At 49.5% G+C, this 27,864-nt stretch overlaps 1 protein-coding gene across 2 annotated transcripts; it reads right to left on the bottom strand.

Moving 5' to 3' along the window:
- Window positions 1-27,381, bottom strand: RAB40B (RAB40B, member RAS oncogene family). 2 transcript variants are annotated; one of them, XM_082374274.1, is made up of 7 exons: window positions 27,004-27,381; window positions 5,445-5,505; window positions 3,867-3,927; window positions 2,940-3,017; window positions 2,019-2,241; window positions 1,157-1,205; window positions 1-1,039 (listed from the first exon to the last, which is right to left on the bottom strand). In XM_082374274.1, the coding sequence occupies exons 1-7, from the start codon at window positions 27,143-27,145 to the stop codon at window positions 673-675; spliced, it is 981 nt and encodes a 326-aa protein (XP_082230400.1). In that variant the 5' UTR covers window positions 27,146-27,381; the 3' UTR covers window positions 1-672. The 2 variants fall into 2 exon arrangements, with proteins under 2 accessions (XP_082230400.1, XP_082230401.1); XM_082374275.1 differs by lacking the exon at window positions 1,157-1,205 and having other exon boundaries at window positions 27,004-27,377.
- Between the last annotated feature and the right edge of the window lie 483 nt (window positions 27,382-27,864).

The following is a 27,864-nucleotide window of genomic DNA, read 5'->3' on the forward strand; positions in this document are numbered from 1 at the left end:
CAAGAAGCAAGTATACTTTTTATTGTTGAGAAACATTTTCTTAAACAACAGTGTTCACTTCACTCTTAGCTGAAACTTCAGGCTTTGAGTGACATTTTCTTGCCGATCTGGACCTGGTGTAACCGTGCTGTGCTATGTTCGCTGTAACTAGAGATATCTTTGGCATTTTCTTCCCTTAGCTTCATAATTCATGGAACATCTTGTACAAAAAAATGTAGATTTACAGAAAAATATGCATATAAATCACTTATTAATCCCAAAACGTAGTAAATAACATAGCAAAAACTTGATCAAATCCGTTTCATACACAAGCTGGACAGATCTGTTGTGCCTAAACTCTAACTTATCTGTGGCGTTTTATAAATTAGTGCTTTGACATTAAAAAGGAGGTTTACAAAAAGGCCCTGCGTAATGTCAAAGACTCTAATTTCTCTCTCTATCCTTGCTTTTCATTCTCTAGAATTTATACTCATCACACGCATGTCACCATTCTTATAAAAAGCAGTTATTTTAAGAAAAAAATTGCACTGCAATCATGATATAAGTAGCATTCAAAATTCCATGTTACCGAGAGAAGGGCATCCCTTTATAAACACATGTCTGAAACAAGAGCCCCACGCCTGTCCACGCAGACATGTCAGGTAAGCGGGGTACCGGCCGCAGTTTCATTGCTCAGGGCCGCGTGGTCACCGTGACATTGGCGGGTGTCTGCATCCAGAGCGGCCTCCTGCCTCCCACCCGTGCCACTCCTCTGCCTCGCGCCCTCCTCAGGAGACTTTGCAGCTGTTTCTGGTGCAGTGTCTTGGGGGGCTCTGGGGAAGGTGGGCGGCCTTCGCTTTTCGGAGGCTGGTCCTCTTGTGGCCGGAGCTGGTGGTGAGGGAACAGGGGCGGCCGTGCATCACCCTGGCATTCAGGCCGCTGGCCATCGAGAAGGACTTGAGGTGGCTCCTGAGGGCCGTGGGCAGCGGCAGCCTGTCCACCAGGTGCACGGGCGTGCAGGACACCACTGCCCGGCAGCACAGCTCCTGCAAGCTCAGTACTTGGGAAAGAAAAGAAAACCTGTTTCACTTGTGTTGTCCTGGGCACGGGGCCAACGCAGGGGCAGCCACACACCTGTCCGCCCTCCTCTCTGGGACTCTGGGGCAAGATGTCCCACCGTGTGCCCACGTGCAGTGATTGGAGATGGATGGTCCTGCTTTCATCACCTGAAATACAGTTTGTCCCCAAACTTGAGACCCCCACCATCTCTCCCTCTAGGTCTGAGAGGTGAGTGGACTACCCAGCGATGGCCAGTGAGGTCTCCTCAGGACTAATGTGACCAACTTTTGGGGTCGGAGACCAAGGGCTTCAGGAGACGTGCTTCCCCAACTGAGTAGCTGACACCAAAAACGTGTGTTATCAGCTTTATAAACACGTATTGGAGAACACACCAGAAAAGCAAATGCTGTCATTTATGTTTCACCTACATCGTTCGTTCTGTGAGTCAGGGTCCCTGCTCAGATAGAGAGGGGCTCCCAGGGGCCTGCTGGGAGGAGGAACGGCATCTCACCCCTGATGCAGTCGGGACACCCCTCAACCCCTGGAGGATCAGACAGAAGAAACACGACCCAGGGCTTTGGCTCCTTTTGGAATCAAGGTCCTAACAAATAACGTTCAGAACAGTGCTTCTCAACTGGGGGCGATTTTGACTCCCCAGGGCTTTGTCTCCTTTTGGAATCAAGGTCCTAACAAATAACGTTCAGAACAGTGCTTCTCAACTGGGGGCGATGTTGACTCCCCAGGACATTCGGCAAAGTCTGGAGGTATTTGTGGTTTTCACAAATGGGGGCAGGGAGACCAGGGATGCAGCTCACGCACAGCACACACAATGCCCCCACCAGAGGACACTCCACCCAAAATGGCACGAGTGCTGAGGGGCAGAAGCCCTGATTTAGGAGAATGGAGACAGTGGCCCGGGGAATGGGTCCTGGGAGGCTGAGCGCTGGCGGGGCTGCAGGGTGGGCTGGACGGACACCTACCCTTGCTTGGCCTCCAGAGCCGGTCCATCCCATGCCGCAGCAGCACGATCCTGGCCAGCTCCATAAAGGACTCAGTGATGTTGAAATTGCACAGCGGGCTGACCTCGAAGAATGTCACACCCAGGCGCTCCGCATAGGCCTGGGCCTGTTCCGTGGGGACCTGCCGCTTGAAGGCCAGGTGCAGGCGGTTCCCCACCAGGATTTTAGGGACCCCCGGGGCGTGCTAAAGGGTGACAGAAGGGCAAGGAAAGTGGGTCCCGTGCAGGCTTTGTTGTTGGTACCATGGGTGTCCCGGGGTGAATGGTGTCCACCCAGAACCTCAGAATGTGTCCTTTTTTGGAAATAGGGTCTGTGCAGATGTAATTAATTAAGATGAGATCTTGGGGTGGGCCCTAAATCCAGTCACTGTGTCCTTATAAGGAGCGGAGAGGACATAGGACACACAGGGAGGAAGCCACGTGATGGTAGAGCAGAGACAGAGTGACACGTCCACAGGCCAAGGACCAGGGACTGTCGGCAACACCGGAAGAAGGAGGCAGGAAGGATCCTCCTCTCGAGTGTTTGGAGGGATCGCGGCCCTGCCAACACCTCGCTTTTGGACTCTGACCTCCAAAACTGAGAGAATACGTTTCTGTTGTTTTCAGCCACACAGTTTGTGGTGAGTTGTTACGGCCGCGCCAGGACACTCACACAGTGGGTGGGACTGACCGCTTCACGTCTCCACTGGCAGCTGGGCCGGTCAGGGTGCCAGCAGGCAGCAGCCTGGTCACCAGCCGTCAACCTACCTGACTGCATGCAGGGCCCGATCCTGTGCTGGGAGGTGATGCGTCCTCCTCCCTGTGGCTGGAGCCTTGTGCCCTGGCCGCCCCAGCCCGCCCCCCCTCACAGGGCCATGTGGACAGAGCCCTGGCCATGCCATACCTCATTGATCTCCTTAATCCACCGGTCGATGCCATCAAAGGACCAGCGGTTTGCGATGTCGTAGACCAGGATCACCCCCTGGGGGAGGCACAGTCACTTGTGGACAGTCTGGCTGGCATGCAAGCCACTCAGGCACACACTCACAACCAGCTAAATAGCCAGTTTACTTATGTTAACACAAAACATATTATTTTGATTTGTCTGCCAAATGTAGCAGTTGTATGATCACTTCCAGTGATATTTCATAAGCTCATTGATAAACCCTCAAATGTGAATGTGAGTTGGGGACTGGAATTCAATTCCCCACATTCATGAGCTGGTCCAGGGACATGGAATGCGGGGGTACTGCAGAGCCCACCCACCTGGACGGAGGGCTCTCACATACGTACAGACACACACGCACATGAACACGGCGCACACACAGCCCACATGCCTGCATATTTATGTACACACACGTGTAGATACACGTGCCTACACACTGCTCATGCACACGTACATACAAATGTAACACATGCACACACACATCCCTGATGCTGAGGGCTTGGGAGCCACCAAACAGTCCATGGCACACTTTTAGACTCTGGCATCAACTTGTATGTGAGCTAATTGCCTTGTCCTCCAAGTATCCATTAAAGAACATTCCAAAAGTCATTATTCAAAGTCAGTTTGAGGGACTTCCCTGATGGCGCAGTGGATAAGACTCTGCGCTCCCAATGCAGCACCCCGGGTTCGATCCCTGGTCAGGGAACTAGATCCCACATGCATGCCGCAACTAAGAGCCCTCATGCTGCAACTAAGAAGCCTGCATGCCACATCTAAGAAGCCCGCGTGCTGCAACTAAGAGCCAGAGCAGCCAAAATAAATAAATTAATTAAAAAGAAAAAAGAAAAACAAAGTCAGTTTGACCTCCTGGTTCAGGGGTCTTACCTGTGCGCCCCGAGAGTAGGAGCGGAATATGGTACAAAATCTTCCCTGACCCGACGTATCCCTGGAAAAGATGTTGGAGGTCTGTAAGAAGAAATCACTGCTTCCCGACAACAAGGTTTTTGAACTTGGGAGCCAGAGCAAATGCATTTTACAGTTGTCAGTTGGTGGCCATCCCACAGAAAGTCCGAGCCCCCAACAAGACATTGGGCACTTTATCCCTGGAGAGATCTGGACATTGGGATGTCCTTTTGGGCTCATTCTCTTTTCTAATTATTTAAAAAGTCAACTAGAGAAAATAGTGATGGGTTTCAACATAATAATTCTGACATTTCAATAAGTCTAAGTTTTTAAAAAGTTGTTTAATTTGGAGATAAAGCTGTGTAGTAAGGAATGTGTGTCTACACTGGGGGAGAAATAGGCCAAAGGATTTGGTGGGGTCACTCCACTTCCAATTAACTCTAAAAGATCATGGGAATCCCCTGGCCAGTCCAGTGGTTAGGACTACTGGCTTTCACTGCCAAGGGCGTGGCTTCAGTCCCTGGTCAGGGAACTAAGATCCCGCAAGCCATGTGGCACAGCCAAAAAAATAAATAAATAAAAATAGAAGGTCACGTGAAGTCAGCCCTGTGGATGCATCCCTATGTTCATCAATACAAGGAAGTGACCCGGGGGTGCATTAACTAGGATAAAGAAGAATAGCACTTCTGGGATCGACTCTGCCCTGTGTGGGGGAATTTACTAAGATGGACCACCAGGATCAGGCAAGGGGGCCTCGTTTTAGACGCCGAGGAGAAAGGAGCAGCTGTTACAACAGTTTTCTGAGTCCCGTACAAGTTTGGGTTGAGAGGGGAGCCCTCAGGAGGTCTCCCGGGAGGGAGGAAGGGAAAAGAGACTTGAGAGTCAGCAGTGGGAAGGGACAGGGTCATTGAGGGGACATCGTGGAGAGAGGCTTCCTGGCCCAGACTTGGGGGCTGACTGCTCCTGATTAGGGGCAGATGGGGGTGGGAGAAGGGGCTCCCGGCCACTGCAGACACTTGTGGCTTGGGGAGAGGTCTGGCATGGGCAGGCGGGAGAAGGGAACCATGCAAGTGACCATGCAGGTGGTCCAGGAGAGGGGATGACACAGGGGCTAGTGACAGTGGTCAGGAAAGCCACATGGGTTGGGGGCAACTCAGGGATTAGTCACAGCAGGAAAACCCTAGTCCCCCACCCCCAGAACTGGAGGGGCAGCGGTGTGACCAGAGTCTCAGAGCCAGGGCTGCCTGGAGTGGGGACCAAGAAAGAGACCCAGTCCAGAGCTAGGCGACACCCTGACCTCTTGCCCTCCCACCCTCCACCCTCCGTCCTGTTGATCTTGGTCACGACACACAGCCCCTCTGGGCACTAGAGAGGCAGAAGCAGAAGCACGTCCACATGCTCTGGACAGACTCCAAGGCCCACACAGATCTCATCCCCTCGGGGGGCACTGGGTCAGGCTGGGGCTGAAGCAGTGGATATTCCCACAGGTGGTACCAGAGCCCCCGAGGGCCTGGACAGACCCGCCCTGTGCTCAGGGGCCGGGCAGGACCCCTGACTCACCAGAGCTGCAGCTTCACCCGCCGGCCGTCCAGCAGGATGGTGGTGGTCTTGTAGTCGATGCCTGTGAAAGAGGGTCAGGGTGGCTTAATGCAAAGCACTTCCGCAGTTAGGCTCAGGTAAAAGGTGCAGATAAACTCTCTCACGCTGGGGGAGAAAGGACTTCCCGCCGGTGCAGATCCAGGGCTCACAGAGACGGCTGGGCTGGGCCCTGCTCAGACCCTCCCCTCGCCCACCGGCCTTGCCCACTTGCTCTGTGGAGCGGGGCCTCCAACCTCCCTCCACTCCTCCCTCACCACCACTGCCTCCAGCTCAGCGCCCAGGCCCCCGCCGCTGCCCAAAGGGTGGGCAAGCAGGAGCCCCCTGAACCGTTCAGCAGCTGGCCCCACGCATGGCCTGCTGGCCCCGGGTTTGCCGAGTGGCTGTGGGCAGCCCACTCACACACCCTTGTCTCCACTGGACTCAGGGCTAAAACACGGAGATAGTTTCCCTCAAGTTATCACACTAAGAATGTAAAGTAAAAACGTGTAGAATATGAAATTAGGTATGAAGTATTATCTCAGCTATGCAAAGACAAAACGTGTGAACGTGTGTGCACAGGGGTGATGAAATAAAATTCATGTTTTATGGCAAGACAAGAAAAACTTAAACATAATAAGTTTTTCTGCCCTTACGGGCCTCCTCGCTCCCTTTTAATGTGTATTGTGTGTGCATCTGCATTGACCAGACCTCCTTAGGAGACAACATTCCTTCTTAATTTTGTAAACCGTCAGGATGACCTGCTCAGCACTTGATAACTCCTCAGGAGATAACCTTCCTTCCTAATGTTGTAAGGGGTCACGATGACCCAGTTTTGCTTTGGAGGAGCAGACCTGGATGGTATAAACTATCAATATGTCATTTGATCTATATCCTTTTGTCTCAAAAACGTCTATAACTGTACTTTGACCTCTGACAGTTTTCAGAGCTTTCTGAAAGACTGTCTGCCAGGTTATAATCCTCAGGTTGGTGCAAATAAAATTTTCCATTCCTTTCTTAGACCAACTATTGATTAATTTTTTCATCAATATGCATGGCGTAGTCGGCAGGATATCAGAGACGCCCACCAAAGGATACCTGGGGTCTACTCTAAACTGGTGCTCAGTACTAGCCCTTTGAGCCCCACCTGCTTCTTGGAACTCCTCAGGTGTTCCGGTGAGTTCTCCTGATAGCCAGATCTCATTATTTAAGTGATGATCCTACAAATTTTATTCAAGCTTTTTTGTACTTAAGACTTGGAGTCTTAAGGGGCACCAATGCATTTCCTTGGCAGGGTCCTAGGGGGATCTAGGCAGGAGGCCCCGGGAAACATAGGTGGCTGGAGTTTTGTTAAATTTGGCTTAAATTAAAAACAAACAAAACAAAAAAAAACAACAAGTTGATATATGGTCTGAGCAAATGGTTTGCCAGTGAAACAAGAGAGCTTGCTCAGCCTCAAGAACAAGGAACACCTGCTCCTTCCGGCCACAAGGTGTCCTCAGGTGACTGAGAACCTAGTGGAAGTATCTGGGGATCAATCTTCCAGATGTGTAGCAGTACTACAGCAGATCCCACTACAACAATTAAGTAAATGCTGCTCTTCCAGGGACGCAGGAGATAAAGGCTGATCATCTAGTGCTCCAAGCACCCACAGCAGTTTTAGACTGTCAGAGGGAGAAACCAAGACATGTGAAAGAGCCGAACCGACCCTAGCGTAATTCCTTGGAGAGCTTGACTCAGAAGCAGCACCCACAACCATACTGTCCTCAGAAAGTTGTTCAGATCATATCTTTTCTCTGAATTAGGCAACCAAGTTGATAATGGGAAATTGTGCTTCAAAGGTCAAACAGCTCCTGAATGGACAGCCACCTATGGTGATACCAGCTGGGTTTATATAGACCTGATGCTTGCAAGTGCTTACCTAACTGGGAATCAAAGGAAACCACCCCCCCCACCCCAAAAAAGGAAATCCCGCCCTGAAATGACCAAGCTGGATTCTTTTTTGGTATTCCAAACTGATTTTTCCGTGAACAGTCAGAAGAAGCCAGCAGAGGGTAATTTCTTACCATGTCAGTCAATCTCCTGGACCCCTGCCCACAGGGTCTACTGGAAACAAGAGTGGTAAGAGCTTTTCTTTTTTCTAAAATTGGATTAGCAGCAGAAATTATTTGTAGGGCTATCTTCTTGGATCCTTTGAATTGGAAAGACTCCTAAATATTTGTAGGGCTAGCTTCTTGGATCCTTTGAATTGGAAAGACTCCTAAATTGGAAAGCTCTCATCTTAAACTATTGTACCTATTTTAATTGGTATGCAAAAGCCCCAAAAGGCTTCAAAATTCCAAAATAGCCTCATTTAAGGATTTGTTGTTGAAGGCTAATGAAAGATTGATCATATAAAAAGTACCTACAATAAAAGACTATAAAACTGCCATAACTACCATTCCATCCTCCTTTTTTTTCTTTTTTAAATTTTTATTCATTTATGTATTTTTTGGCTGCATTGGGTCTTTGTTGCTGGGCGCGGGCTTTCTCTAGTTGTGGCGAGCTGGGGCTACTCTTTGTTGCGGTGCGTGGGCTTCTCATTGCAGTGGCTTCTCTTGCTGCGGAGCACGGGCTCTAGGCACGCAGGCTTCAGTAGTTGTGGCACACGAGCTTAGTTGCTCCATGGCATGTGGGATCTTCCCGGACCAGGGCTCAAACCCATGTCCCCTGCATTGGCAGGCAGATTCTTAACCACTGTGCCACCAGGGAAGTCCCTAAATGGTTATCTTTAGAAATGGGACCACCTGAGGTTATAGGTGAGCCTCTTGGGGTCAAAGGTTGAACTGAGGGCCATAGTGAAAGAATTTCTTAAACCCAGGGAAGATCCTCAAAAGGTTTTGTAAATGGATTACTAAGATGGGAGGCCACAGGTCTGTCTACACCTGTGACCATAGCTGATATTCAGAGCCTGATAGGAAAAAAAATTTTTTTTTGGCCTTCTCCTCTAAGCTAAATGAAGGAAAGAAAAACATTCCCACATAGGTGGATGAGTATGTCGGTACTTTGATATCCTTTAGGTGGCCACCCAATTATCTGAGGAATTAAAAACAGCTGTCCTTGTTTTAGAACTCTAGTGTTTACAGGACCAAAGGTGTGGCTTCAGAAACAGCCCAAGGCCCACCAATCCTTTTACCACTCCCATAATCTACCCTATTTATCTTAAGAGGCCGTAAGTAAAAAAAAAAAATCTGGCTTTAAGGGAAGAAAGAAAATCCTCCTAGGAGAACTTGCGTTTTTCCTCCTCTGCCTTTGAGATACAAATGTTCTATCCAGTCTTCTCCTGGAGCTCTTATCCAGGCCATCTTCTTTAATGCAGATTTCAGGAAAGTAACTCTTTTGTTTTTTTTTTTAATATTAATTTAATTTAATTTGTTTTTGGCTGCATTGGGTCTTAGTTGCGGCACGTGGGATCTTCACTGGGGCAGGTGGGATCTCGCTGCGGTGCACAGGCTCGTCGTTGTGGCGTGGGCTTCTCTCTAGTTGTGGTGTGTGGGCTTAGTTGCCCCACATCATGTGAGATCTTAGTTCGCCGACCAGGGATTGAACCTGTTTCCCCTGCATTGGAAGGCAGATTTTTTTACCACTGGACCACCAGGTAAGTCCCTCAGGAAGGTAACTCTTATCCAAAGGAAAAAACAAAAGAGGGATAGGTAATTTGGAACTTGATTTGTCAAGGGCAATACACATCTTAAATGTCTTTTCCATAAATATTAGTAAAAAGGATTTAGCCATCTAAACAGGTGACCTTGATTTGTTCCATCTGCAAGAAACCCAATTTGAATCCAACATCTTTTGTAACTTACGTGTTTTACATTATTGTACCTGATTCATGGTTGAAACTCTGGAATGGGAACTGGGGTCTCTGTTTGTGTCTGTGTGTTTGTATGTATCTGTAAATGTGTGTGTTGTAGACGTGTGGCATTGCCAAAATTAATTTATAAAAGAGCTCTATTTAATTGGCTTAAAGGATAATAAGCACTTATACAAATACTCAGAAATATAAAAGAAATGAACCCAAATGAACTTCAGGATCACATGATCTAGGGTTAATTTTTAATGAATGAAAACAAGTTTGAGTTTATTGGTTTAATTATAAAGACATATCTTTTTTTTTTTTTTTGGCCACGCCACGCGACATGCGGGATCTTAGGTCCCCGACAAGGGACTGAACTCGCCCCACTGCAGTGGAAGTGCAAAATCTTAGCCACTGGACCACCAGGGAAGTCCCAATATACACATACCTTTAAAGTCATCAACATTAAGTATATACTACTTTGTATGTAGGTTTACCAGAAATCAAATAAGATCGTATAATTCCTGTCACAAAATTTGTCAACAAGAAAAATAACCTGATGTGATGAAACTTTCAAGCAAATTAAATGTAAACGAGATAAGAGCTTTTAGGTGAACTCTTTAGGAATGATTATGTTTTAGGACTGTCTACTTAAAAATAGTTTCTCCATTTTTTGGCAGTTTTGATTACACTTTATGTAACTTATAAAGTGATAGTTTCTTGCCTTTCACACTGTGTATCACCTACTCCTACTAAGATAATGATATCTAAACAAATTGAAACTATTGATCACATCTACAGTTCTCCATAAATTAATGAACATCCACGATGCACATGCTTCCTCCCCAGGTGGAAATTAACCTTCACACAGAAGAATCAGGGATGGGGCGTACGTGGGGAGCAGCTCTGGGGAGAAGGAACAGTGGAGAGAGTCCAGAATGGCTCATCCTCAGGATCTAGCCTGAAACCAGGCCCACCCCTCAACCTGTCAGTTACATAAGGCCACAAACTCCTTTTTGCTTAAGCTTCTTTGAGTTGACTTTTTTGTTTGCACCAAAAAATGCCCTGACAGAAAACCCATGTAGCACAGTGACTGGAGAGAGGGACAGAGGAAACCTGACACACAAATCCTGGAAAAGCTGCGGAAGATATATTTTAACATCTTCCCAAAGCAGAGCACAATGCCTCCCACACCCCAGAATTTCACTAATAGTGAACATGTATTTAAAAGAAAATCTACAGGAATTCCCTGGTGGTCCAGTGGTTAGGGCTCTGCCCTTTCACTGCCGAGGGCGTGGGTTCAATCCCTGGTCAGGGAACTAAGATTGTGCAAGCCGCGTAGTACGGCCAAAAAATAAAAATAAAAGAAAATCTAACTCAATGATAATGATCTAACTATTAACATTCAGGACCCAAACTGAACTGACTCTGGTGGTTGTTCCCACCAGGACAGCCCTGCCGGGTCACCTGCCCTCGGCACACTGACCCTGACGCCCGGGACCCTGAGGCATCCTCCCAGAGCCGCGTGTGCTTTGGAGACCCAGGCCCACTCCGTCTCCATCAGTGTTAGTATCCTTTAGAGCTGCAACCCGGCCTACTTCCCTCCATCTGTTCAGCTGTGCACTCCCATGGAAGGCACCTCCTTTGAATTGGGGACAGGGCAGAGCAGGGGAGGTCCGGGGGTGGGAGATAAAGCTTGAAAAAACACTGCCCACCCCCACCCCCCATTTGATCTGTAGGGTGGAAAATGGGAACGGAGATGGGCTAGCCCCCTGGGGACCCCACAGGTCCCCCACGTAGCACTGTGAAGACCCTGCAGGGAGAAGCTCTGTGGTGCGTGGGATCAAATCCCAGTCCTGACGACCAGCGGCTTCCTCCCTCTCCCCGTGCCTCAGTTTCCCTGACAGCTCATGTCTGGTACCTGCCGCCAGCAGTGGCCTCAACTCAGCACAAGCTCCATTCTTCCCCAGGCCTTTGGGTCCCAGGACATAAACCCTCTGTCTCACCTGTACCTGCCACAGAGAAGCCCCCAAATTCCACCCATTCACGCCAGGTTCGAAGTCCCATTGGGAGAAGAGTCTCTTTTTTCATACACTTATTTATTGAACTGTTTTCTTTTATGTTCCTCCTGTTATGTGTTTGCTCTGTTCCTATTTACTGTATTTCCTCTTCTCTGTTACTTCATGTTTTTGACAGTACTGGTGTCAGTGTTAGGGTCAAAAGGTGTAACGCACATTCGCTGCACTGAGCTAATTCACCAAGAAGTCTGTCCATCAAAATAAAATAAAAATACACAAAAGCTCCTAGAACAAAGCCTGTCGGAATGTTCACTGAGTGAGTCAGGACAACAGAGACAAGAAGAGAGATAATTTTAGCCTGAAAAACAGCAAATGTCAAATGCCAAGACACTCCCTACACTTTGAGGCTGTGTGATGTGTAAATAATCTATTTCAGCTCATCCAGCACCTGCCGAATTCTATCTCCTCGAGCAAGAGGACGCAAACATGTAAATACTGGTTAAGTATCATTGACAAACATATTCATCATGAGGACCTGACTTTTGAGAATGTGTCTTATGTTGAATTAAAGTATCAGAAAGCAGGGTGCTGGCTGCCAGGGGCGGGGGAGGGTCCAGGTTTCCATTTGGCGGGTGAGAAAAATGTTCTGAAATGAGAAAGTTACAGGGTCGTGAATGTACCAAATACCACTGAATTGTTCACTTTAACGTGATTAATTTTATACTATGTGAATTTCACCTCAAAAGAATGTATATACATATGTCCTATCCAGAGACTGACTCTGGCCTGGCTTCCCCAATCAGAAGGGCACTTTGCTGGGAGATGTTGGGGTGCCTCGCAGGACCGAGGGGGCAGGAGGGCTGCATAATGGGGCTCAGGATGGGAGAAGCAGGGAGACCCCAGGGCTGAGGTACAGGCCCAAGCTTCACCCATGGCCAAGGCCCAGAGCCTGCCCCTTCGGGGCTGCCTCCCGTTTCTAAATGGTTCTAAAAGTGAGTCATGCATTTTTTTTTTTTTTTTTTTTTGTCTGCGTGGCATGTGGAATCTTAGTTCCCTGACCAGGGATGGAAGCGGTGCGAAGCGCAGAATCTTAACGACTGGACCCCCAGGCAAGTCCTGCAAGTCATGTTTTAAATGGGCATTTGAAGTGTGTTCATCATATGAGAATCCCACACAGAGAGCAGTTACTGAAATCAGCACCAGTCCCCCTCCTCTTCAGAATCTACCCCACTCCTTTTTGAAAAGGAAAGTATGTTCCCTGCATGTTTCTCCTTCCTGGTTTTTCTCTGTGAATTAGCAAAGCGGTGTGACCCAGGTGCTTCCAGGCTCCTCGTGGCCTGGCTGCCCCAGGTCACCCACACAGCTCCCAGCTCTTAGCTGCCTGAGCCGCTCACTCCCCACTCTGGGGGCTAAACCCTCCCACACCCTCCCTGGCAGGGACAGGACCACTGTCATGCCTGCCTTGTTCCCTAACGGCCTGTGTCTGTGCTGAGCTGCTGCGTCCAGGTACCCTGTGAAATCCCACAGCAAGGACAAGCCCCACCAACCAGATACCGGCGGGACCCGGCACATCATCCCCCATGAGTGAAACTGGGGAGTAACCCAGAGCCTTCCCTAACCATCGCTCGGGTGTGGCCAGATGATAGTCCCCTCTTTCCAGAGCCCCGACACCTCAGAGGGTCCCAGTCCCTTCAAATTGCAGGGCTGCCCCTGCCAGGTCTCGAGGTCACCCTGAACCTGGACTCAGGCTGAGGCAGGAGATAGATGGGCCCCAGGCTGAACAGTTTCTCCCCTGTGGACAGAAACTCCATAAAAGCAGGATGATGGAGGAGGCTGGGCCCTGCCCAGATAAGAGATAAAAGACCACATATTCCTCATTCTTGAAATCAAGGAGACCTCCCCGACTACACATGCACAGAAAGGCTCCTTGGGGTCAAAAAGGGAGGGGGCGCCACCCCATAGTAAGTGATGTCAACTACCCATAGACCTCTTCACTAGAATCCATGTTGGCTAAGAGATGCGCACACACACGTGCGAGGACCCTGAGATAAACCAAATATAGATTCAGAACCAGGCAAAGCAAGATGATTGCCAAAGGAAACCTGGAAGAAATGCCCCATAAAAGTGATTCAAACTACCACAACGGCGCAACTCTCTCTCTGAGTCCGCCCGTGTGTCTATCCACATGTACCGTACTATTTTTCCTCCTAATGAACACTTTACTTGCCTCACTACTTTCCGTCTCTATGTGGAAACTCATTTCTACACAGCGACGGGTCAGGGCCTTGTCACTGTCCATTGGTCCCTGGTGGTCTGGTCGCCAGGATTCAGGGCTCTCACTGCCACCGCCCGACCTCAATCTCTGGCCGGGAACCGAAATCCTGCTTCAAGCCGTTGCAGGCTGAGGCCACCCGAGATCAAGGCCAGCAATAGGGTTCAGCGGTCAGGCCAGGAGGGGCCTCCCCCCGCCCTACTTTGGACAGCCCAACAGTCTGGGTGACACTGCCAGGGAAAGCATTGCCACCCTCCATGAAAAAAAAAAGGGCGGCGGGACTTCCCTGGTGGCACAGTGGTTAAGACTCTGTGCTCCCAATGCAGGGGGCCCAGGTTCAATCACTGGTCAGGGAAGTAGATCCCACATGCTACAACTAAGAGTTCGCATGCCACAACAAAGGAGCTGGCGAGCCGCAACTAAGGAGCCCACAAGCCACAACTAAGACCCAGCGCAACCAAATTTAAAAAAAAAGTGGGGGTGCATCTTTGATTTTAAAGTGCAGTTTTCTGATATCAGCACCCCTTTTTCCTGCCTGTCCCACAGTGGGGGCCCTGCAGGCTCTGCCATCTACCACCTCCAGTCCAGGCAGCTCTGCTCACTTGGGTGGTCAGCCCCCAGGTGAGCTGTGTCAGGGAAGCAGAGCTTTATTTTCAGTAGCACCCCTGTGCGAATACATCCAACCAAGGAGGTGCCACATGTCTTCAGAAGGAGCCCAAGCCCCTGCTGATTCAATCTCCTACTTTCATCCCTTGGGAGCAGCAGAGGCTGAGACCACCTGCTGTGTGTCAGGGGAAGGAAAGGACCTCACTGGAACCACACACGGAGGCTCTCGTCACTGGTTGTGATCACGACCAGCCGAGCAACTGTCCCAAAGCTGGACGGCAAACCAGGCCACCTGTCCATGCTCTGGAGGACAGTTTCGGATGAGCTGCCCTGAGCTTGGAGAGCCCATGCCACCTTCTCTATTAGCCCGAAAGATGCAGGGACCTCATTTTATATTCAGTAACTGTGGTCTCAGGACACTAAATGTCAGAGAGGGTGAGAGGCTAGACAGACACCTATGCAAGATCTGTATGCTAAAAGCTATAAACCACTAGTAAAATAAATCGAAGAAGATCTAAATAAGTGGAGAGAAATACTGTGTTCATGGATTGATAGACCCAGTATAGTTAAGATGGCAGTTCTCCCCAAATGGATCCACGGATTCAGTCTCAAAGACCCTAGCAGGATTTTTCGGGGCGGGGGGGCTAGAAATGGACAAAGCTAAATTTTATTATTTATTTATTAAAAAAAAATTTTGGGCCCACCTTGCGGCTTGCGGGATCTTAGTTGCTCAACCAGGGATTGAACCCGCACCCTCTGCAGTGAAAGCACAGATTCCTAACCACTGGACTGCCAGGGAATTCCCAAAGCTAAATTTTGCATGGAAAGTTAAAGGAATTAGAATAGTCAAAACAATTTTGAGGGCTTCCCTGGTGGCGCAGTGGTTAAGAATCCGCCTGCCAGTGCAGGGGACACGGGTTCGAGCCCTGGTCCTGAAAGATCCCACATGCCGCAGAGCAACTAAGCCCGCGAGCCACAACTACTGAAGCCCATGCGCCTAGAGCCCATGCTCCGCAACAAGAGAAGCCACCGCAATGAGAAGCCCACGCACCATGACGAAGAGTAGCCCCCGCTCACTGCAACTAGAGAAAGCCTGTGCGCAGCAACGAAGCCAAAAATAAATAAATAAATTAAATAAATTAAAAAAAAAATTTTTGAACAAAAGGAACAAAGTTGGAGGACTCACACTACCCAATTTCAAGACTTACTACATATTTAAAGTAGTCAAGACAGTGTGATTATGGCATAAAAATACACAACAGAAAAATGGAACAGAACTGAGATGAGAAATAAAGCCACACAAATATGGCCAATTGATTTTTGTTGTTGTTTTTTTAAAGATTTATTATTTATTATTTATTTACTTATTTATTTTTGGCTGTGTCGGATCTTAGTTGCGGCACATGGGGTCTTCATTGCGGCATGCAGGATCTTTAGTTGTGGTATGTGGGCTCTTTGTTGCAGCGTGAGGGCTTCTCCCTAGTTGTGGCATGTGGTTTTTCTCTTCTCTAGTTGTGGTGCGCAGGCTCAAGGGCGGGTGGGCTCTGTAGTTGTGGCGCGGGTCCTAGAGAGCGTGGGCTCTGCAGTTTGTGGCACACAGCCTCTCTAGTTGAGGCGCGCGAGCTCAGTAGCTGTGGTGTGCGGGCCTAGTTGCCCTGTGGCATGTGGGATCCTAGTTCCCTGACCAGGGATTGAACCTGCGTCCCCTGCATTGGAAGGCGGATTCTTTACCACTGGACCACCAGGGAAGTCCCTGGCCAAGTGATTTTTGACAAAGGTTACAAATCAGTGCAATAGAGAAAGCATACACTTGTAACAAATGGTGCTGTAACAGCTGGGCATCCCTACGCAAAAGTAGTGAACCTCAGTCCATACCTCATGTTATATAAGAAATTAACTCAGGGACTTCCCTGGTGGTCCAGTGGGTAAAACTCCGTGCTCCCAATGCAGGGGACCCAGGTTCGATCCCTGGTTGGGGAACTAGATCCCTCATGCGTGCCACAACTAAGAGCTCGCATGCTGCAATTAAGAGCCCACATGCCGCAGCAAAGATCCCGCAAGCCGCAACTAAGACCCAGAGCAGCCTAAATAAATAAATAACTAAATAATAAAAAAGAAATTAACTCAAAATGGGTCACAGTCATAAATGTAAAACTAAAACTTCTTTAAGAAAACACAAAAGAAAATCTTTGTAACCTTAGGCAAAGTGTTCGGCAATGATTTCTTATATACAACACCAAAAACATGGTCTATAAAAGAATAAATTGATAAATTGGACTTCTTCAAAATTAAAAACATCTGCTCTTTGAAAGATACTTAATGGAAAGAAAACCCACAGACTGGGAGAAAATATTTGCAAAACACATTTCTAATAAAGGACTTGGATCTAGAGTATATTTAAACATCCTCAAGACTAGATAATAAGAAAACAAACAACTTAAAAAAATTTTAATGGGCAAAAGAGTTGAAAGACACTCACCAAAGAGAATACCACGTAGATGGCAAATGAGCAGGAAAAGATGTTCAACCTCGTTAGTTGTTAGGAAATGCAAATTAAAATTACAATGAGAGATCACTGCACACCTATTAAAACGGCTAATATTGAGAAACACAAAATAAAAAAATACTGACAATACCAAGTGCTGGTGAGGACACAGAACAACTGTACCCCTCATAGGCTGCTGGTGGGAATGAAAAATGGTCGGGTCAATTTGGAAACAGTTTGGCAGCTTCTTTTTTCTTTTTTTTAATATTTATTTATTTATTAATTTAGGCTGCGACAGCTCTTAGCTGCGGCATGCAGGATCTTTAGTTGTGGGATGCGGACATCTTTAGTTGCAGCATGCATGCAGGATCTAGTTCTTGACCAGGTATTGAACCTGGGCCCCCTGCATTGGGAACACAGAGTCTTACCCACTGGACCACCAGGGAAGTCCCCAGTTTGGCAGCTTCTAATAAAGTTAAACATACACGTCATATGACCCAGCAATTCCACTCCTAGATATTTACCAAGTTCACACAAAACGCGTATGCAACTGTTTATATCAGCTTTACTCACAGATTGCCGAAGACTGGGAAGCACCCAGACATCCCTCCAGGGGTGGTTGGACAGCCCGCTGTGGTCTGTCCACGCGCTCAGCAGGAAGAAAAGGTGATATTGTGCACAACACAGAGGGATCTTAGAGGCTCGTGCTGAGTGCAGAAGCCAGCCCACACGCTGTGGGAGCCACTCCACGACCTTCTCAAGGGCAGACCACAGAGTCGAGGACAGATGGGTGGTCTGCAAGGCAGGGGTGCCATTCCTGCCCCAGGGCCCAGCCAATGGGGCGAGGAGCCGACAGGCGCGAGGGGTTCCAGGACTGAGGCTGTGAGAAGAGGGGCTCCCACTGGGGCCTGGGTCCCAGCTCTTCCTCAGGAGAAGGAAACTGCCCATATTGGGAGTGTCACTACCTGTATTGGGTTGAATAGTGTCCCCCGAAATCCATGTCCACCTGGAACCTATGAATGGAAACTTTTGTGGAAATAGAGTCTTTGCAGATGTCATCAAGCTGAGGTCACACTGAATGAGGGTGGCCCCCCATCCAGGACCATCTTGATAAGGATTTGGAGGCAAACAGGGAGAAGCAGAGATTGAGGTGATGCTGCCACAAGCCAAGGGACAGCAAGGGTGCCAGCAACACCTGAGCTGGAAGGCTCAAGGACAGACCTTCCCCGGGAGTCTTGGCGGGGGTGGGGGGAGTGCAGCCCTGCTGACACCTTGATTTCGGACCTCTGACCTCCAGGATGGGGAGAGTGTGCATTTCTGTTGTCTTAGGCCATCCCCCACTGCCGCCCCAGTTTGTGATAGTTGTGAGAGCAGCCCTAGGAAATGATGCACCATCAACAGCAACATACCTCCTCCCCCCACTGCCCCCTCCCACTGCCCTGTGCTCCAGATGGTGCTCCAGACAGAAGCTCAGGGCCCCCGCAGGTCTGACAACGTGGGCTTTTGCCTCTCAGACACCAGGCCAACAGGACACTATTTAAGCCCATGGCCACTCAGCAGTGGTCTACCTTCTAGATTTTACTTCCAGATGGAGTTTCTCCACCTGAGAGAGAATTTAATATTCTTCACACTTATCAATTTATTTTTCCTGTTAAGATAATAACTTTTAACCTTACATATCAGGGTCAACTAGACTTTAATATGTGTAGTTACGATTCTACCTCTGTAAACTTTTCTTGCTTTTATTTTTAATCAAACAAAATGCCAGTCCTGTCACGAGTCACCATAAGATTCAAATTCATGAGTAAACTCAGCTGAGTCACATTTAGGGGAAGGTAATTCATTAATTATTAGCTTCAAGAGGTTGGAATACACAACTCATATAAACAGAAAAACAGCCTGAGTGTCACTTTGGCTGAGGAAACCCCAGGATCAGTTAAATGGCCTGTGTGGTTCTCCACCAACAGCTTTGTCATAAGCTATTTGGCACAGCTATGGCACAATCTCCCAAGAGATGGCCAGCAGCAGGTGGTTTCGGGTGGGAAAGGCCGGCATCCAGAGAAAGATTAAGAAGCCAGGCACAGAGTCCCAGGGCCAGAACTGCTGTGATCGGCTGCCGGGCACAGCACAGATGCCAGGACAGGTATCTTCAAAAACTGGGGGCCCTGATGTTTTCCATCTCTTGATTCTAGAAGCATGCCGATCTCTCTCTCTACCCGCCAAGTCTTAGAAAACAAGTCACGCTGTAAGGCCCCATTAATCAAAATCCCAGGTCTGTCGCACTCAAGTCAGAAGTCCCCACAGCAACCTGAAGGTGACAGGGGCCTGGGTACCAGATTCTAGACTTTGCAACATGTTAAAAAGAGGTTAAGACCTGGAATGCCAAAACCACTTGAGAAAATACAAACCATGGGGCCAAATTCTCAGAAATGTAATTGATTACCATTATAAAGTCCCCAAAAGGCAAAGCATGCTGTGACAAAAATAAGACCACCTAAAAAGACAAGTTGTTCATATTAGCAGACTGATGAAATGCTGGAGGCATCTTAAGCCAGAGTGGTTCAGTCAGACCAGCTTCAGGAGCCCCTGGAGGCCCCGCAAACGGGTGGGTGGACAGGGAATCTTTCTCCTGGAGAGAAGGAGGGGGAAGGCAACCCAGATCAAGTGGGGAATTTGGTTGAGGCCTCCAAGGAGGCAAGCCCACTTCTGAAGAAGGTAAACCCTGAAGATGTCACTGAAGCTATTATCTTATATCAGGACCCCTTTAAATTGTCTTGTTTGTGGATCTGACAAAATCTACATAATGGATATTTTTAGGTCCAAACCCCTCTGGTGCTGCAGCTCTTCTGCTTCTGCTTATACACAATTCACTCTTTGTAGCCAATTAAGCTAAAGAAGCCTGGAAAGTTTGAAACAAAGGTTCAAAACAATCTCTTAATGTGAAGTGAACCCACAGCCTGCAAATGCTTGGTGACACACCAGCCACTTCCCCATGCCTTGCTGCTTCTCTTCACCCCACACAACCGGCCACATCGAACCTGAGCTCCTGGGCCAGCAAGGAGTGAGCAGGTGCGGCTGGCAGGACCCAGGCAGGACCTCGAGGCTGTGTCTGCCCGGCTGTGCTCACCCTGCAGCCACTCAGGTGTCCTGTGCCAGTGACAGAGGACACAAGGGGTGGTGTGTGGGCCTCTGGCCCCAGCAGCTGAGTCTCTGTCTGGGAGGAACCTGGGCTGGCCGGTTCTGAGTCCCTCCCTGCCTGTCACCTGAAATCAGGTTCTCCTTGGGCTGGGGGCTGCGGGGGTTAGAGGTGAGACTAAAGGGGCTGTCATCACCGCAGAAAGGAGACCCCACAGGACACAGGGGAAGTAGGGCTGATTCAAGGGCTTTTAAAGAGAAAATCTGATATAAATGCAATTTTATCATTTTCAAATACATGGAAGTATTTATGACATAATTTTAAAAACCCAATGCATTAAATTTATTGAGTGCTCACAAGTGGTACCGAGGGAGGTGAAGGAGTTACACCAAGAAGAAGTAGGATAAAACACGACTCGACTCTCAGTTCAAACTTGAAAGTGATGACTTTATAAATCGTGTTTTGAATCTTAAAGTGGTTGCCCAGGGAAACTGGCAGAGTAGCTTTAAGCTGCCTACAGCATCTAGAAGGCAGTGGGAGAGTGCGTGAATCTCCTGGTGGAAAGACTGTCAAAGGCAAAGAGAAAGGACAAATAACCTATCTCATGAGATGATTCTTCTATACTCTCAATAAGTGGGAGTTATTATTTTTATCTCTTGGCAAAAATGAAACTGAGAAAGAAAGATGGGATCTTCCTGCTGGGAAAAGGAAGCTGGAGAAATAGCCAAAAGAGAGTAGTCGGAGAAACAGTGAGTCTCCTGCTGGGAAAAAAACTAGGAGGCGAGAGATTGCAGCCTTTGGTGTCAGTTTGATCCACTTCCCTCTCCCATCACTAATGAAATGAGCAAAATGTAGAAACAGCAATCAGGGAAGGAAAGGGTATGGACCTGGTGCCGGGAACACCCCAGCTGGAGCCCAGGGGAGACCCAGGATTAACAGAAGGCAGAGCCCAGCTGCTGAGGCCTTCTTTCCTTCCTTTTTTTTTTTTTCTTTTTTACATCGTAAAGTACCGAGCTGATCTCCCTGTGCTATGCTGCTGCTTCCCACTAGCTAACTATTTTACATTCAGTAGTGTATATACGTCGATGCTACTCTCACTTCACCCTAGCTTCCCCCTCCCACCCCATGTCCTCAAGTCCATTCTCTATGTCTACATCTTTATTCCTGCCCTGCAACTAGGTTCACCAGTACCTTTTTTTTTAGATTCCATATATATATATGCGTTAGCATACGGTATTTGTTTTTCTCTTTCTGACTTACTTCACTCTGTATGACAGACTCTAGGTCCATCCATGACGCCTTCTTTCCACTTCTGCCTGGAGCAGGACTTCCGAGGGGAGAGGAGGCGGGACTGGGCACCAACCCACCGGACAGAAGTGAGGCTCCAGGGCCAGCAGGGGCCCGGCAGGACCAGGAGTGTGCACGTCACCCATGGGAGGGGAGGACAGCTCCCTGGGCAATGGGCCACCCGGCAAGGGGTCTGCGCAGCCCACACTCCCCCTCCTGCTCCTCCCGGAGCTCAGGTTACAGGACAGGGTCAGGAACCCAAGGGCCCCTCCCTCCAACAGTAGGCCGAGAGGAAAACAGAAAGTCCAGCTTGGAGAAGCCAGGCCTCACCAGACTCTGTCAGAGCACAGAATACGTGCAGGCGGATCTGCCTGGGGGTGAGCAAGACACAGGGAAATGCAGCAGCGCCACCTGCAAGCACTGGGCAGACCCACCTGCAAAGGAGAAAGCATGCAGGTGGGAGGCTGTGCGGTCCCTGGGCCGCGACAAGGGTGACAGAGCAATGCCGGGAAAGGGGGTCTCCCACTGCATATCTACTTGGAAAAGAATGTGTCTTGACCCCTCCCCCATCCCTCATCCCAGCGGGATGGCAGCCACCAACGTCAGAGGTAAGACGGTGGAGCCTCAGGGGACAGCCCCACCCTGGGACAGGCAGAGACTTGCTCAACACACCCCGAGTCCCTGCCAGGAACACCCATCATTTATTTTGACTGTGTTAAAATGAAGGGCTTCTGTTCTTAGAAGTACTATTAATGGAGTGAAAGGCAACACAGACGAGCGTAGATACTCACAATACGTATTTCTGACAAGGGATTCACAGCCAGTATACATTTTTCAAACACTCCTACTGACCAGTAAAATAAATTCAACCTAATGAAAAATGGACAAAGGTGTTCAATCTCATTAGTCATCAGAAAAATGCAAATTCAACTACACTATACTTTCCAGAATGGTTAGAATGCAAAACAGCAAGAACCAAATGTTGGTGTGGATGTGGGCAAACAGGACTCCCGATCTTTGCAGTGAGAGTGTAAACTGAAAACAATTTTGGAGTATCTTCTTAAGTTAAACATATGCATACCATAATACTCAGTAACCCCAGGTTTAGGTCTATTCTGACAGAAACGCATATTTTGTACTCTAAAGACGCACAGTGGGAATGTTCACTCCAGGACTAATCACAACAGCCAGAAACTGGAAACCACAGAAATGCCAACCCCAGCATGATGGGTAAATAAACAGATCGCAGTACGTTCACACCAGGGATATCATAAACCTTCCACAGCCATACACAACCCAGAAGAGTCTCACACAACAGGAGCAAGAGAAGCAGTCACATTACAGCTCTCACTTCTACACAGAATGAATGAGACAAAAGTGGCCCATGTTGTCAGAAGCCAGGCCAGCGGTGAAGCTGCGGGGTGTCATGGCTGGGGGAGGGCTGGGGGCCCAGGGGCCTGTTGGTGTTGTGCTTCCTGGGTGCTGGTTGCATGGGCGTGTTAGCTTTGTGAAAATTCACTGAGCTATGCAATTACAATAGGTACACTTACCTATATGTAAATCATACTTCCATAAAAAGTTTAAAAAGGAAGGGAAAAGAAATAGAACCTAACTTAAAAGGAAATATGACCCCAGGAGCAGAAGGAAATTCATCCCAGTTACTTCATGCAATGGAACAACCTAATAAAAACATGCTGTTGGTAAAATAAGAGTTCAAAGGAGAGTTTTTAATCAAATGAATTTTTAAAGAATTCTTTAAAAATTGAAAAAAAGGAAAATTGTAAAAGTAAGGAAAAATTAGACACCAAAAGGACATCAATACTGAATTAACAAATAAGTTAGAACAGCTAGAAAGTTTGCTAAAATAAAAATTACCAATAAATAGGAAAGCCTTGAGAGTACCACAGAAATGCAGAGAGAAAGACAAAAAGAACAAGGCACTTAGAAGACATGAATGGAGGACAGATAAAGGGCTTCCCTGGTGGCACAGTGGCAGAGAATCTGCCTGCCAATGCAGGGGACACGGGTTCGAGCCCTGGTCTGGGAAGATCCCACATGCTGCGGAGCAACTAGGCCCGTGTGCCACAACTACTGAGCCTGCGCGTCTGGAGCCTGTGCTCCACAATAGGAGAGGCCGCGATAGTGAGAGGCCCGAGCACCGCGATGAAGAAACGAAGACCCAACACAGCCAAAATAAATAAATAAATAAATAAATAAAAGTGAAATTCTTTAAAAAAAAAAACAAAAAACAAAACACTAGGAGTCTTTAAAAAAAAAAAAAAAAAAAAAAAAGGAGGACAGATAAAAACAGCCCAACATAAGAATAATCAGTGTAGTAGGCAGAATAATGGCCCACCAAAGAGATCTGTGTCCTAATCCCCAGAATTTGTGGATATGTTAGGTTACATGGCAAAGGGGAATTAAGTTTGCTAGTCAGGGATGAATTGGGAGATTGGGATTGACATATATACACTAATATGTATAAAATAGATAAGTAGTAAGAACCTGCTGTATAAAAAAATAAATAAAATAAAATTCAAAAATTCAAAAAAAACAAAGTTTGCTAGTCAGGTGACCTTAAATGACAGAGATTATCCTGGATCATCCAGCGGCCCCAGTGTGATCGCAAGGGTTCTTAAAAGTGGAGCAGGAGGCAGAGAGTCTACATCAGAATGATGAGATGCGAGAAAGGCCCCCCACCCCCACTGCTGGCTCTGAAGGTGGGGGAGGACCCACAAGCCAAGAGACACAGGCGGATTCTAGAAGCTGGAAAAGGCAGGAAAACAGACTCACTCCTAGCACGTCCAGAAAGGAACGCAGGCCTGCCGACCTTGATTTTAGCCTATGAGACTGTGTTGACAACCGACCCCCAGAACTGGAAGAGAATAAATTTGTGTTGTTTCAAGACATTAAGTTTGTGGCAATTTGTCCAGCAGCCACAGGAAACTAATATAACTGGTGTCCCTGAAATAGAAACACCAATAAATGGAACAGAAGATGTTTTAAGGACATAAAATAAATTTCCCTAAAATTAAAAAAGAAATCTGCAAATAGAAAGAGTACTCAGTGTACCAGGAGTTCAAAATGAAGCATTCAGCTCTGAGACATGGTCTGGTTAAGCTCATGAAATGAAGCAAAAAGAAGGAATCCGTCAGAAATTCATGAAGAAAATGCAAATCACCTACATGGGAAAAAAAATCAGCTGACTTCAGGCTTCCCCACATCCAATGGCAGAGGGTTGTGGAGCAATGCTTACAAAGGGTTGAGGGAAAGAAAACAGAAGCTAAGAATATTACACCCAACCAAGATACTGTTCAAAGATAGAGTCAGTGGACAGACACCGTCAGACATGAAAATGCTCAGGTGATACTCACGAGCCCTTCCTGAAAAATGACTGAAAATGAAATTAGCTAATTAGACAGACAGCAAAATAAAAGGACTACTGGTGAGCACAGAGTTCTCTAAAATGTTGAATTAACACTGAGCAATTGTGGGCACTGTAGCTATGATACAGAATTGGGTGTTAGGAACCTGGGCAACGTGAACATAACAGCACAGGCCGAAAACTCAGGTGGCGGGTAGAGGGGGATGGGTTGTGAGACTGAAATGCCCTCACCTTTCCTGCCAGAAGCACCCACATTGTTTCAAAGTGAAACGTATCTTTAAAAGAATAATGATGATTATTCCAATTTCTTACAATTTTTCATAATCTCTTTTCTTAATCCAAGAAGAATCTTTCCATAAACCAAAAACCCACATAGGGCACATCTATCATATCGGGTCTTTTCTGCAGTGTCTCAAGCCAAGCTGACAACAAAACCTTTCGTGGAAAGTGTCTTTTTAGCCTAAATCCTCCCTCTGTGTCAAGGAAAAACCTTGAGAAGAAAGTGCTAACTAGTTGTTAGCAGTCTTGGTTCAGCACATAGAATGAAAGTAATGAAGCAGAAGCACCAAGCCTCTGTTCCCACCAGCCAGAAGGACCTCCTTTTATAAATATTTGTCCACATTCCTCCTATTTGCCCCCGCACTGTTCACCTACTACAGAACAGAAAACATTCCACAGCCTGTTCCCCCAAACATACACAGGGCTTTATTTGCTGAATGTTTTGTTACTCCACCTCTGGCCCATCCATTCACTGAGTCCCAGGCGCAGAGGACACAGCCGTGAAGGAAACAGACACAGCCCCCACCTCCCACCCCCAGTTGAAACCCAGTACTGCGCTGTCCAGCAGAACTCTGCCGTCTCACAAGTGGCTGTCCAGCACTTAAAATGTGGCTAATGCACACTTTTAGTTGTATTTCATTTTAACTACGTGTGCTTTAAATGTAAAAAGCCACACATGTGGTTAATGGCATCATCTTGGACAACATGGTTCTAGAATCAGAATCTGCATTTTCATAGGACTGGGGATGAATCTTACTGTGCACTGCAGCGTGAGGATGGATCCAGGTTTTCACCATCAGCTCATGCCCCCCATCTCAAACCTTCCCCAACTCAGTTTGCCACCCACTGTCTTCTCAATCCTACCCTGCCTGATCAGGACAGGAAGCACCCCCAGGCTGGCTTGAACATTAAGACTCCAGTCCCTGGGCTGCCCTTTTCGGCTCCCCAGGAACCAGACTGCAAGCCCAGGAGCAGCAGCGTCTGTGTTGGAAATGTGGCTCCCGCCCCTGAGATGACAGCTCAAAGGTCTCCTTACACAGCCACTCATTCTGCACCATCCAAGCAGCCTGTGGTGGGTAAAGACCTGTGGGACCGCAGGACACCTGGCTGTCCTCCCACCTCCTGGCCCAAGTTCCTGCCCACGCACTTTCCTATCCACCCCTCTTCTTTTCCTCCTAATGTCCACCCCCTCTCAGGGGCTGCCGCTTTCAAACCACAAACTTCGGGGACCCCCTGCCAGCTGCCCTCTGGGGGCTCTGGCCTCCCCTCACCCTGGGACCCACTCTCCTGCACTCTCTGTCGGTGCTTCCCTTCCTGCGCCCCAGGTCACGCTCCCTAGGGTCACTTGGGTTCCTTGCCCTCCCAGGCTTGTCTATCAGCGCAAGGAGCCCCTCTACACGTCACCCTGGAGAAGCCTCGAGACTTGTCCTCTGCGCCTTCTCTCCCTCCCCTTCCATCCGACCCACGAGCAGAGCCACCACCTGGGAGCCTGCACCCGCTGCGCTCCGATCCCACGCTCCTGTCCCCTCGCGCCAGCGCCGCACCCTCCACGCGTGCTTTCCAAACTAGTCGCGCACAAGTGCGGCCTCCCTGCGGGGCACCCCGGAGCAGCCCTGCAAACCCTTCTCCCCAAACCCGGGCTGCATGGCGGCACGCTCGCCTCCGCCTAGCCGTCACCCCCAGATCGGGAGGACCCCAGCGCCCTATCCAGCCGCTCGCTCCCGCCGCACGCTCTGCGTGCACCGGTCCCAGCCCCACCCCCATGAGCTGCCTGGGTCCCCCACGTCCGGGGTTGGGGAGGGGGTGCAGCCGGGGCTGCCCGCATAGTGCGGGCGGGATCCAGGCAGAGCCTGGACGTCCCTGAGCCCAGCGCTCCTTTCCCCGGGTCCGCGTCCCCTCTCTTCCCCGGTCCCCGCGCGCTCCACCGCCTCTCCTCCCCGCGCCTCCGCGACCTCGTTTTCCCTCCCAGGCCCCGCGCCCCCCGCTCCCCTGGCCAGCCGAGCGCTCCCCTGGCCCGCCGAGCGCTCCCCTCCGGAACCCCGCGCCTCCCCGGCCTCCCTGGCCTCTCTTGCTCCCCTCTTCGGCTCCGCTCCCCGGGCCCGCGTCCCCTCTCCTCCTCAGCCCCCGCGCGTTCCCCCCCTCTCCTCCACTATCCTCCCCGGCCTCGCTCCCGGACCTGCGCCCCTCTCCTGCCAGGTCCCCGAGCGCTCCACCCCCACTCCTTCCCGGCCCGGTGCTCACCCGCGGGGTGGCCGTACGGGGACTCGGCCGCACCGTCCTGCAGGCTCGCCAGGATCTCGCCCTTGCCCACGTCGCTGTCGCCCACCAGCAGGAACTTGAGCAGGAAATCATAGGCGCGGACCGGGCTGCCCCCGGTGCTCATCGTGCCGCACCGGCGCCTGCGCCCATGCCCAGCCTGCGGGACAGCTCAGATGCGGCGGCAGAGAAGCCCAGCGCCGCGCTGGCCCCGCAGTCCTTGGAGGGCTGCTGGCCCCGCGGCCCCTGATGCCTGACAGCTCTCAGCCCCGCTCCGCCCAGCCATTGGCTGGCCACAGTTGCTAGGGTGGCTGAGCGCGCTCACTGGCTGGCTGCCCGTCCATCTCGCTTTCGTCTCCGCCTCCAGGCCTTTCCCCACCCGCCCCTCCCGGGAATTTACGGCCTCTGCCGCCAATGGTAGACGGAAGGCGGGGCCGGGGCGGGGCAGAGGACGGTGATGCTACTGCCACAGCCAATGGAGGTCCGGAGGCGGGGTGGGGCGGGGCTATCAGGGGCGGGGCCGGTGTTTGCGCTCCCGCGTGGGTCGGCTGACTGGGTGCCGGGGCTCGAGGCCCACCCACCCGGAGACTACGTTGGTCCGGGTGGGGGCGTCGCAAGGGCCGGTTCCGGTCGCAGACGCGTGGCAGGAGACCCGGGCCAGGTCGCCTGGTGTCAAGGACCCGTGTCCCAGGCGAGCCCGGGCTCACGGTCTCTCCCACGGGTACTCCCACGGCACCACGCAGAGTGCTGGGTGCGCGTGCTTGTGTGCGCGCGTGCACGTGTTCGTGTGTGTCTATGTGCGCATCCGTGTGTCTGTGTGCGTGTGTGCATGCGTCTGCGCACCTG

This window comes from Balaenoptera borealis (genome assembly GCF_965194805.1).
Source record: "Balaenoptera borealis genome assembly, chromosome: 20".
NCBI classification, from domain to species: domain Eukaryota; kingdom Metazoa; phylum Chordata; class Mammalia; order Artiodactyla; family Balaenopteridae; genus Balaenoptera; species Balaenoptera borealis.

Excerpts from the sequence above, each read along its gene's own strand:
- RAB40B (XM_082374274.1), bottom strand. The coding sequence starts at position 27,145 with ATGAGCACCGGGGGCAGCCCGGTCCGCGCCTATGATTTCCTGCTCAAG. Across the intron at positions 1,206-2,018 it reads GCTCTGGAGGCCAAGCAAGG|GTGATGAAAGCAGGACCATC; the intron begins GTAGGTGTCCGT and ends ACTGTATTTCAG. Across the intron at positions 1,040-1,156 it reads TCACTGCACGTGGGCACACG|TACTGAGCTTGCAGGAGCTG; the intron begins GTGGGACATCTT and ends TTCTTTCCCAAG.